The 12,805-nt window shown below is 42.4% G+C and overlaps 1 protein-coding gene across 2 annotated transcripts in view; it reads right to left on the reverse strand.

Moving 5' to 3' along the window:
- Positions 1 to 12,805, reverse strand: part of DNAAF10 (dynein axonemal assembly factor 10) — a 62,878-nt gene that overhangs the window by 26,078 nt on the left and 23,995 nt on the right. The window contains exon 8 of one of the 2 annotated variants that reach the window (XM_011713454.2): positions 7,905 to 10,357. The exons of the other annotated variant lie outside the window; for it this stretch is intronic. Within the exon in view, the coding sequence (XP_011711756.1) occupies positions 10,150 to 10,357 (208 nt within the window). The 3' untranslated portion in view covers positions 7,905 to 10,149. Of the gene's footprint in view, positions 1 to 7,904; positions 10,358 to 12,805 lie in introns of those variants that run through there. 2 annotated transcript variants of the gene reach the window in all.

Below are 12,805 nucleotides of genomic sequence, written 5' to 3' on the forward strand. Positions count from 1 at the left end.
CACCTCTGAGCAGTGGTGTTGTTTGCATAGAGTTCTCGGTTTCTGGCTTGTTAAATTGAGAGGCACCCCAGCTTCTTGGAGGGATTGGAGTGTTGAGCGACTCCTCAGGGAGGTGCAGGAGGACAGCACTGGATGACGGGTCAGGAGATGAGGGTCTGGGTCCAGTCTTCAAATGCAGAAATTGAGAGCAGAGTTCTCGAAGGCCTCTTCCAGCACTGATGTTTTCTGACTATGAAAGCGTTCGGCGTGATAAAGAAGAAAAGTTGAAGACTTAAAAGGAGGAAGTGTGAGTGTCTTCAGCCTCCTGTGTGAGGGAGAACTGTGAGTCTCTTTTGACCACAGTTTATTTTGTGTTGCTTCTTTTAGCTGCATGGTCCATAAGCCAAAGGTGAGCAGGTGGAGGGCTGCTACTCACTAACTTGGTAGTGCAGAAATGGCTTTTAAAAACAGTGGCTATATGGCTGGGCACGGTGGTTCATGCCTGTAATCCAAGCCAGGCAGATCACCTGAGGTCGGGAGTTCGAGACCAGTCTGACCAACACAGAGAAATCCCGTCTCTACTAAAAATGCAAAATTAGCCGGGCATGGTGGCGGATGCCTGTAATCCCAGCTACTCGGGAGGCTGAGGCAGGAGAATTGCTTGAACCTGGGAGGCAGAGGTTGCATTGAGCCGAGATTGTGCCATTGCACTCCAGCCTGGGCAACAAGAGCAAAACTCCGTCTCAAAAAAAAAAAAAAAAAAGTAGCTATGTCCCACGTGAATCTGGAAAGCAAAGAAGATGGGGAGAAATTCTAAAATTCCTGCAGGAAGTTTAGTGATGGTATAAAGAAGTCTTTACTCTGAGAAATACCTCATTAAAATCAGAACTTACAGAATAAATGGTTGGTGGAAGATAGAGGCATGTACTATTTACTTTACAAAATAGTTCCTCACTTTATAAAAAGCCAAATATTTTCTCTTGGAAGTCAGCCTTGTGATGCTACCAGTAAGACTGAATCTATAATAAAGCTAACGATCCAACTTTTGGTTAAAAAACCCATTCTGCAAAAACAAGCATAGGCATGCTATGCAGTGCTGTTATATACGAAGTGGGTTTTTTTCATAAACACAATCACATTTTTTATTGGAAGACATTTCTGTAAGATAATGTCTTTCTCAAGGTCCAATTTGGCTTGCGTGCCTCCTGGGAATTTAAAAAAGTACAGATTTTTCCAGCCGCATTTGAAAGACAAATTCCGTGTCCTTGTGATGAAAGGTCTGCAATGCCCACACCTCCCACAAGGGGGCAGCGCACCACTGGGTCTTCAGTTACAAGGACGGCCTGGGATTCCGAACGCGGGGCTGGAGGAGGGCCTCCTTCACAGAGGAAGAAAATCCACTGCAAGTCGAGAAGAGGCGGACCTGATGTACCACGACATAATTGAATTTCATGTCTCACGAACTCTGTGTATTTGCCAGAAACTTTTGGGCTGTTCTCATTCAAAAAAGGATGAAATCATTTTGTGTGTTGAACAGTCCTTAGACATTCCCAGAAAAAAAAAAAAAATTATTTTTCATGTATATATACAAAGTGTATCCAGCTAAATCACAAGCAAAAGTGATTTTAAGCAGGTACCAAGACACGCCGGATCATAAAGACACTGTTCTCCCTTCAAGCTCCTTTGGTGAGTTTATGGACACACATGAGGTAAGCTGCGCCGTTCATGTTCTACTGCGTGTGACTTTGTACTGACCTTGAGTGGAAAAGGTATTTGGGATTCGAAAAAAGTTATTATTAAGTAAAAATAAATTCGCAAGAAAAGAAATGTAGTATGAAATATCCATTTGAGTGTTTAGGGGGAGTTTTCCTTTCCTATTTTTGTACTGGGCTGGGCTTGCATTGATGCACATAAAGGATAATAAAAGTAACTTAAAAAAACCAAGGGATTCCACGGTGTCTGGTTTACAACAGCTGATGGAGAAGATACAATTGCCAAAAGGGAGTATTGGGTGCCAGGACCCAGCTCTGGCCTAAAGAAGCACGCATTGGTCGCGCCCTAGTTGTCACCTCATGGGAGGAGCAGCCAGGAAGGCTGTGTTTGACGGCTCTGTCAGGCCACAGCAGAATCCAGCTACCCCTCCCAACATCCATTTCCCTGCTTCCTCAGTACCAGAACTCCCAAACGCTGGCCGGGTATATGATTGCACACAATCAGGTTTATTCTTCTCAGTCTCACTGTGATAGGTGTGAACACAGGACCAAATCATGATCAATGGATACAAGCAAAAGTGTTCTTCAAAGTGGCAAGATGTTCTTTTTCTTACTTTTCCTACTTTTCTGCTGTCTGGAATGTGGATGCGATGGTTCAACTGGAACAGGCACACTGTTCCATGAGAATGGCGGGGGAAGAAGACACAGGGCGGCAGGTCCCTGGTCACTGTGGAGCCACTAGAGCAGCCCAGACTGCTTACCTAGATTTTGATGAGAGACATAAAAAAAAAAAAAATGTATATTTTGGGTTTTCAGTTACTTGCAGCTCAACCTAACCCTAATCAATAACAATGCCTTCAGAAAACAGGCCAGGGGTTAAGATGGACTTTTTTTTCTAATTACTTATCATTTTAATCACCAATCAACATTTTCATTTATTTATTTATTTATTTATTTGTTTGTTTGTTTTTGAGACAGGGTCTCTCATTTTGCTCAGACTGGAGTGCAGTGGCATGGTCACCACTCACTGCAGCTTCAACCTCCTGGGCTCAAGTGATCCTCCTGCCTCAGCCTCCCAAGCAGCTGGGACTATAAGCTGTGGTACCACACCCAGCTACATTTTTTAAAAAAATTTTCTGTAGAGACAAGTGTCTCACTATGTTGCCCAGGCTGGTCTTGAACTCCTGGCCTCCCAAAGTGCTAGGATTACAAGCATAAGCCACTGTGCCTGGCCCAACATTTATTAAATGTTGTATAAAGGGGCCAGGGGCAGTGGCTCATGCTTATAATTCCAGCACTTTGGGAGGCCAAGGCAGGCAGATCACTTAAGGTGAGGAGTTTGAGACTAGCCTGGCCAACATGGCAAAACCCCATCCCTACTAAAAATAAAAAAATTAGCTGCCCGTGGTGGCACATGCCTGTAATCCCAGCTACTTGGGAGCCTGAGGTGGGAGAAGTGCTTGAACCCAGGAGGCGGAGGTTGCGGTGAGCTGAGATCACGCCACTGCACTCTTTCTGGGTGACACAGTGAGACTCAATCTCAATTAAAATTAAAAAAAAAAAAAGTGTTTTATAAAGGGTATTGCTGAGTGATCTGGTTTTAAGTTGGCTTAGGGATAGAGCTGGATCAGAACACCATAAGCAAAGCTCAGTTGTTAAAGAATCCTTCATAAAATTGATCCATGACTATATAAATGCAGCTGTATTTGGTCACAGCCCTTTTACCTAGAATCTCCTCTTATGCTCTAAGTTAAAAACACAAAGTCAAAATCCTGTTCCTTCATTCAAGCTTGATGTTTGATATAAAATATACAAAACCTATGGACAACTGCATTCATGGCCATGGCACTGTGAGGATAATCTGCATCTGCTTCCTCTGTGCTATTCTACTAACAACCATTTTTCTGGTTCTGGAGTTGAGGACAAGGGTTTAGCCTCTAGATCCCTACACAGTGACAAAGATTCACAGAGTTTTCATACTGCCACTTGTTCATCCTAAACCTGGTAGGGAAAACGGATGGTTAAAGAATTTCTCACCACTCCAGGCAATATGCAGGTACTTAGGGTGGAATAACAGAGGACATTGTTCTAGCAGCTCTGAGTCCTCAGCTGGTTGGACATGGGACAGGACTTCTGTCAGCAGGTCCTGATAAGTCTGAGGGCAGCATGGGCCCAGTGCCCCCAAGCTCTCAGAAGAGCAGCATTAGGCCCCATTTTATTGGGACGGCTGGGTATGGCCCTGAGAATGGTGCCTGGCAGTCTAGTCTCATCCAAAGCAGGGAGGTGGGGCTCCACAACACACTGAGAGTGGCCAGACATTCAGAGATAGAGGCTTCCTGGGTAAGTGTAACCAACCCGCCTTTTAAAAAGCATAGCTAGCAGATGCCGACGGCGCCAGGAGCCCAGTACTACCAGCCATGGTCAACTCCACCGTGTTCTTCAAAATCGCCATTGACGGTGAGCCCTTGGGTCGCATCTCCATCGAGCTGTTTGCAGACAATATTTCAAAGACAGCAGAAAACTTCTGTGCTCTCAGCACTGGAGAGAAAAGATTTGGGTATAAGGGTTCCTGCTTTCACAGAATTATTCCAGGGTCTATGTGTCAGGGTGGTGACTTCACACACCATAATGGCACCGGTCCATCTATGGGGAGAAATTTGATGACGAGAACTTCATCCTAGAACACAGAGGTTCTGGCATCTTGTCCATAGCAAATGCTGGGCCCAACACAGACGGTTCCCAGTTTTTCATCTGCACTGCCAAGACTGAGTGGTTGGATGGCGAGCATGTGGTCTTTGGCAAGGTGAAAGAAGGCATGAAGATTGTGGAGGCCATGGAGCGCTCTCGGTCCAGGAACGGCAAGACCAGCAAGATCACCATTGCTGACTGTGGACATCTCTAATCAGTGTGACTCATGTTTTGTCTTAACCACCAGACCATTCCTTCTGTAGCTCAGGAGAGCACCCTTCCACCCCACTTGCTCATAGTATCCTAGAATCTTTGTGCTCTTGCTGCAGTTCCATGCTTTCCTTATTCCCTTCCATGCCTTCCTTATTCCCTTCCATGCCTAGCTGGATGAATTGCAGAGTTAAGTTTATGATTATGAAATAAAAACTAAACAATAACAACAGCAACAAAAACATAGCTAAAAGCCAATTGCCCACATATTTTTCAAACGAGCCATAGCACCTGATTGCAGACTGCTATGTTATAATCAGGTTGCACAAGCCAGCTTCATATCTGAAGCCTGCATGTCTCACTTACTTTAGAGGACAGTCTGGTGGTCAAAAAAAAAAAAAAAAAAAAAAGTCATTACAAAGTAGCATTTCCCTGGAAGGTTCCCCGCCACCCCCATGAGAATTATTCCAGAAATCCCTTACTAAAACAGTCTACAATTTACCACCACACCTAGCAAAGTTAAAGAATGGAAACATATTTGCAGTAAAAAGTGCACAATAGCCTAGAGCTTCATGGTTCTGAGACTGGTTTTTTTTTTTAGGCTTCACTAAGGCCTGGATGCATTATTCTAAATACTGTCAACACCTGTCTCTAATTCCACTCCCACAGAAAGACTTCAAAACAATTACACAGAATCTCAGATAAATGGACATGAAGAAGGTTCTCAGTTGGCAAACCTAGGCATTTTGGCACCTAAGGGTTCATCCCTCACTACATATGAATGAAGCGCCATTTTGGTTTTTGCATCAGTTTGGTTTATATGGTCTAGTGCTGGAGAGCCTCATCATTTCCTGGCATACTGAAACACAAAGCCACGGGCTGGGGGAGAGGGGTGTCCAGTGACTCCTGGTCCAGGAGGCTACCTGTTTTTCACTCTCTAGATTCAGGAGAGTAAATACTTTTTATCTCACTTGCCAGCAGTTGGTAGTGGCTCCTAGCAGAGTGTCATAAAGCTTGTGAGGCTCAGGGAGAATGAGTGGCATGATTGATTAGTCGTGTCTGCAACAAATTAGGGGCAGGGAGGGGTGTATGTAGATGGGTGGAATAGGAGTATCTGCATTTGAAGCAATGCATTTCATCAATTTGAATGAGAACATCCTTCTGTCCAATTCATGCATCTTTGAAATTAGGATGAATCTTATAATCACTGCACCAGATTGTCTTTTCTAAAACTAGCCACAGTATTTCAAAGTCTCACATGCTTTTTTTTTTCCTTGAGACAGGGTCTCACTCTGTCGCACAGGCTGGAGTCCAGTGGCATGATCTCAGCTCACTACACACCTTCACCTCCCAGGTTCAAGCAATTCTCCCACCTCAGCCTCCCAAGTAACTGGGATTACAGGGGTGTACGACCACGCCCAGCTAATTTTTGTATTTTTAGTGGAGACGGGGTTTCACCATGTTGGCCAGACTGGTCTCAAACTTCTGACCTCAGGTGATCCACCTGCCCTGGCATTCCGAAGTGCTGGGATTCCAGGCATGAGCCACCACAACCAGCTCACATGCTTTTTCGGAACCTAGTCAAGACCCCATCAAAAAGTAGAATTTACTTCATCTCCACAAAAAATTTTAAAAATGTAGCTGGGCGTGGCAGCACACACCTGTAGTCCCAGCTACTCTGGTAGCTGAGGTGGGAGGATTCCTTAAGCCCAGGTCGAGGCTGCAGTGAGCTATGATGGCGCCACTGCACTCCAGCCTGGGCAGCATAGCAACAGAGTAAGACCTTGTCTCTCTCTCTCTCTCTCTCTCTTTCTCTCTCTCTCTCTTTCTCTCTCTCTCTCTCAGACACACACACAGAAAAAGGAAGTAGAATTTATGTCCTCTGCCCTTGAACTTGGGATAGGAGGTTGTGATTGCCTCAACTAATAGAGTGTGGCAAAGTGATGCTAAGTAAATTATGAAGCTAGGTCATTAATAAAACAAGATAGCTTCTGCCTGGTGTTTTCCTGGGATGCTCACCCTTGGAAACTGGCCACCATGCTCAGAAACCCTATGCCACATGGTGAGCTCTGCCCCTGCTTCTCAGATCTGGTTGAGGTCCCAGCTAACAGCCAGCACCAACCTGCAAGTAGTATGAGTGAGTGCTATCTTGGAAGCAGGTCCACTAGCCTTTAGTAGAGCTGCCTGCCTCACGCTATCTGGAGCACAGATGAGGCTTCCTTGCTGAACCCTGCCCAAATCAGACTCCTAAGCAAAATAAATGATCGTTAGTATTATAAGATATGAAGGTCTGCAGTGGTTTGTTATACAGCAATAGACAACTGAAATAATCGTGGTCAGCCAGGCTGCAGTCTTGACAGTTGTCACTGCCTGCATGTACGTATACACAAAAACATGTTGAAGAAGTGTAAGTAAATTGAAAGAAAACCCCGAAGGCAATAGTGGAACATACCAACATTTTTATGCACAAACGACAATATTATTATTATTTTTTTTTGAGACGGAGTCTCGCTCTGTCGCCCAGGCTGGAGTGCAGCGGCCAGATCTTAGCTCACTGCAAGCTCCGCCTCCCGGGTTTACGCCATTCTCCTGCCTCAGCCTCCCGTGTAGCTGGGACTACAGGCGCCCGCCACCTCACCCGGCTAGTTTTTTGTATTTTTTAGTAGAGACGGGGTTTCACCGTGTTAGCCAGGATGGTCTCGATCTCCTGACCTCGTGATCCGCCCGTCTCAGCCTCCCAAAGTGCTGGGATTACAGGCTTGAGCCACTGCACCCGGCACAAACGACAATATTATAAGGAAAACCATGAACACTGATGGCTCTGAATTCAAAAAGTGATTTAGAAGAATTAAACTCTGAATATGAAGGAATCCGAGGAATAGCATACCAAATTTATTTTGTATAAATTTTCCTCTATTTTAATTTTTTTATTTCCATAAGTTTGGGGGAAACAAGTGGTATTTGGGTACATGAGTAAGTTATTTAGTGGTGATTTGTGAGATTTTGGTGCGCCCATCACCTGAGCAGTATACACTGAACCTGATTTGTAGTCTCTTATCCCTCATCCCCTTCCCATCTTTCCCCAAGTCCCCAAAGCCCATTGTGTCATTCTTATGCCTCTGCATCCTCATAGCTTAGCTCCCACTTAGGAGAAATGCAATGTTTGGTTTTCCATTCCTGAGTTACTTTACTTAGGATAATAGTCTCCTGTATATATTTTTCTTTTTAAGGATGCACACAAGTGATACATAATGGAAAAAAACCATGTGTAAATAAAAAGAACACTCAATTAATATAAGCAAACAGTAAGTGATTAAAAAAAAAACCATTTTATCATAGTTTCATCATATCAGCCTAGCATCAGTGGTATCAATGATATCTTAGATTTAATGAAATACAGGTGTTTATTGTTGTTGACTCTATTATATTACCAAATACAAGTGTCCTAGGAGAGATTTCCACAAATTTTCCATTTTTTCTTTGCAAATTAAGAAAAAGCAGATATAAACTTTTTAAAAGTTCAATTTAATTTTTACTTTCATAATTATATCCCATTGTTCTATAAAACATTGGGGCTGGGTGCGGTGGCTCACACCTGTAATCCCAACACTTTGGGAAGCTAAGGTGGGCGGATCATGAGGTCAGGAGTTCAAGACCAGCCTGGCCAACATGGCGAAACCCCATCTCTACCAAATATACAAAAATTAGCAGGACATGGTGGCACATGCCTGTAATCCCAGCTACTCGGGAGACTGAGGCAGGAGAATTGCTTGAACTCAGGAGGCAGAGGTGGCAGTAAGCCAAGATCGTGACATTGCACTCCCGCCTGGGCGACAGAGCAAGACTCCGTCTCAAAAAAAAAAAAAAATGGAAACAACAACAAAAAAAATGCTTAATTTTCTCAACTTAATATTCCAAACAAGTGACTCTCCATGATCACTTGAAATCACATACATTTTACATATTATGAATGTTTTAGTTGGCTCAGTTTTCTTGAATGGCATAGCATCAGTGGTATCGATGACATCTTAGATTTCATAAAATACAGGTATTTATTGTTGTTGACTCTATTACCAAATACAAGTGTTCTAAGAGAGACTTCTGCGAAGTTTCCTTTTTTTCATTGCAAATTTAAAAAAAACCCTGCAGATATAAGCTTTTTTAAAGTTCAATTTAATTTTTATCTTCATAATTATATCCACAGCATTATTCTATAAAACACTGGGAAACTAAAAAAAAAAAAAAAACCTTAATTTTCTTAATATTTCAAATAAGTGATGATCCCCTGAAATCACATATATTTCATGATCTCCATGATCCCCTGAAATCACATATATTTCACATATTATGAATGTTTTAGGTGGCTGCATTCTCTTCAATGGAGGCGGGGGAGGGTAGGCTTAATGAAAGTGTGATAAAGTCAATAATTCCAAAGGCTTAAAGATAAGGTGAACATTAAAGAAACAAAGTGAATTAACTACTAATTAAGCATTTATAAAGCAAAATGATGTGACAATGTTAACTTTATTACTACTGTTAAGGTAACAGAATCAAAGCTTCCGTAGATGTCAAAAACAAGTTTATTCATAAAATGCATTTTTAAAGTATGACCAAAAATAAGACTACAAAACCCCTACAATCTTGTACATTTCACCACCACTTACCACAGTCAATAACCAAAAGTCTCACCAATTCAATTCCTGTATTTTAAGTAAAAAAGAGCTTTATAAATCATAGCATTTTGTTTTATGAATTAAATTGCTGAAAATAGTTACCCAAATCTAGACCAACCGTGCCATTTTGAGAGAGAGAGAGAGAGAGAGAGAGAGAGAGATTTTTTTAAGACAGAGTCTCACTCTGTCGCCAGGGCTGGAGTGCAGTGGTGCGATCTCGGCTCACTGCAACCTCCACCTCCCGGAGTAGCTGGGATTACAGGCGCCCGCCACTACGCCCAGCTAATTTTTTGTATTTTTAGTAGAGATAGGGTTTCATCATGTTGGCCAGGCTGGTCTCGAATTACTGACCTCATGATTCGCCGCCTAAGCCTCCCAAAGTGCTGGAATTACAGGCGTGAGCTACCATGCCTGGCCCACCATTTTGATATTTTATACAATAATATTATGTCCAGAAACTTACTGACACTGAAATCTCTCAAAATGTATTTCTGAAGGTTAATTCCGTTTTTCCAAGGTAAACTCTTTTAAACCAAATGAAATGATTCCCACCACAACATTATAGACACTAAAACATAACACAAGCATAAAGATAAAATATGTAACTTCACGGACACAGAACAAATCTGAAATATGTTTAATTACAGACAACTATTGACTTAGAAATGGAAGGGAGAAGAAAAGCACTGGCCCCACAGTTTACTCGGTGCTTCTGATATCCACGCGCAGCAGCAAACAAGTCGGCAAACACGCCCCAGGAGAGGCTGGAGGCTGGCCCAGGGGCTTGTGTCTGGGGGCTTTTGTCATCAGCCAAATCCAGCTTTGTTCAATGAGGGTCAGAGGATTCCAGAACCTATCTTAAATTCTGTGAGTCCAAAGTCTTGAAGTCAAATTTTATGGAGTTTCGTAACGATTAGTACTCTCACCGTTTGGTCAAATGAACTACAGACGCAAAGACCCCTTTTATCTGGACTCCAATCCAAACTTGAAATGGGCTGGGTGGACAACGTAACATTCTGCAGAAGGCTTACAGAACCTGCGACTCCCATTTCTATTCCCTCAGAATCTTTCTTTGACCGCTGAATAGGGTATTCACTGAAAACAAGATCAAAGTAAGAGCGCATAAATCTTAGCTTTCACCATTTTATTTCTACACATACACTTCAATGACTCTATTTCTCAGTTGGTTACTGGGACTAATAACTTACAGAATCTTTCTAATACTGAGTAGTTTGCAAATAAAGAGATAATTTCAACCTCAATCCTATCCTCAAAACATGTCATAAAAAGGGTTTTTAGCTCTACTAAAAACTTCTAAAAGTCATTTCTGTTCAACATTTATCTATGTTTTCTCTTTTAATATGAAAGTTCTAGGTTGATCTAGGATTCTTTAATACATTTACTTGGTGATTTTGATAATCTTTGATTTATTGTAATTTTCCTCCAGATTTAGATTGCTGGATATCACAGGCAAACAATGTGCAAAGGCAATGGCTGTGAGTAACATTTGCAGAACTTCATCTAAACACTTCCAGAATGAAAAACATGCCAGCTGCTAACCCCCAAGCTCCATTACACAGACCCAAGCCTAAGGACCTTTTGCATACCACTTCTATGGGAAGGCGTCACAGAGTGGAGATGTTAGACCTAAATGTAATTGTTTCCAACAAGAAAAAAGTGGTTCTGAGAACATTTGATTTTTTTCAGCTGAAAATATAAATTGATATGGTAAGAGAAGCAGAAGGTTAAAGTCATAAATCCCAACTGGTCTAGACTGGAAAAGGGGAAAGAAAACACTCCTCCCCAGTGGAGATGTGCTCCTGATAAAATACAGAAGCATCACTCCTCAGACGGCCTTTTAAAACCTACTAGTATCAATTATGACAGCATCTTTATTTCATAAATGCTGGCAAAGGCCAAGAACGTAAGAAGCACAAAGCCAATCAGAAGCAAAATGGAAATGGAAGAAGAATCTACAGGTAGATGATCTACTATTTTCTCTTCCTCTCAAACCCTACAAATCATTTTGATGAAAAGAAATAAAACATTCAGATGAATAAACGGTTTAAATACAGACGTCTTTCACGTATCTCTTGGCAAAGGCTGCAGTTATTTAGTATTCAAAAGTAACATAAAGATTTTTTAAAACCTTCCATATTACCTGTTGAAGTTTTAAAAGAATATGTGTATGTGATTCAAATAATACTCAAAAAAAAAAAAACAGCATGTTGAAGTTATTCAAAAAACAAGTCATGAATAACTAGATGATTTCTTCTAGGAGCTGTTGGTTCAGCGGCCAATAAATATTTACAATTTAATTGCATTACTACCAAGACAGACTGGCAAATGAAAATAAAGCTAAATATCATTGTACTTAAACCAATTCCCTTTGCTGGTACAATACTTGACAGTAAAACTCCAAACCGATTTGAAGATTAGACTGCACATCTGTTCTGGTTAAGTGTAAAGTTTACATTGCACTAAACTTCAAATTTGCATACAGACCTAACTTTACCGACAGAACGAAATCCACTGTAGTAAAAACTTCCAGCTGCAAAAGTGTTTGTGTGTCTTATGGAATACAAATCCACGTGTGGATTACAAAGAAAACTGCAACTATTTCTTCAAGTAAGCAGCCTAAAGATTTGGTCACCAAGTAAAATAGTGACGTGCCACCACATGGCTTCACTAAGGGGACTGGCAGAGCCTAACGTGGGGAGGAGACCGGGGTGGAAGAATCAGGGAAGAACAACGGGCAAAGGTGCTAGAAGAAGGGAAAGTAGCAAGTGATCGGTCTACCCCACATTCTCCCAGAACGCCTCAAACTTTTCCTCTGCTTTTCACTCACAGAAACCATACTGTTTGTTTGTTTTTTGAGACAAGAAAAGGTCTCTGTTGCTCTGTCTCACTCTGTCTCCCAGGCTGGAGTGCAGTGGTGTGATCTCGACTCATTGAGACCTCCACCTCCCAGATTCAGGCAACTCTCGTGCCTCAGCCTCCCAAGTAGCTGGGATTACAGACGTGTGCCACCACGCCCAGCTAATTCTTGTATTTTTCGTAGAGACACAGTTTTGCCATAACCATACTGTTTTGATCTAAAGCGTTCACCCTGGCCAGGCGCGGTGGCTCCTGCCTGTAATCCCAGTACTTTGGGAGGCCGAGGCGGGTGGATCACCTGAGGTCAGGAGTTCGGGACCAGCCTGGCCAACATGGTGAAACCCGTCTCTACTAAAAATATAAAAATTAGCTGGGCATGGTAGTGGGCACCTGTAATCCCAGCTAATCAGGAGACTGAGGCAGGAGAAGCCCTTGAACCTGGAGGTGGAGGCTGCGGTGAGATGAGATCATGCCACTGCACTCCAGCCTGGGCAACAGAGCAAGACTCTGTCAGAAAATATAAAATAAAGCATTCACTCTGGTTTTTTGTCAGCGGTATCCCTGCACACAGTACTTAAACAAGTACTTTCCAACTGTAGCCCTGTGTTTCAGAACCCCTTCCAGCTTCTCAAAGGAGCTAATAGAGAAGAATTTTATAAATGTGAA

This window comes from Macaca nemestrina, chromosome 13 (assembly GCF_043159975.1).
Source record: "Macaca nemestrina isolate mMacNem1 chromosome 13, mMacNem.hap1, whole genome shotgun sequence".
Taxonomy (NCBI): Eukaryota; Metazoa; Chordata; class Mammalia; order Primates; family Cercopithecidae; genus Macaca; species Macaca nemestrina.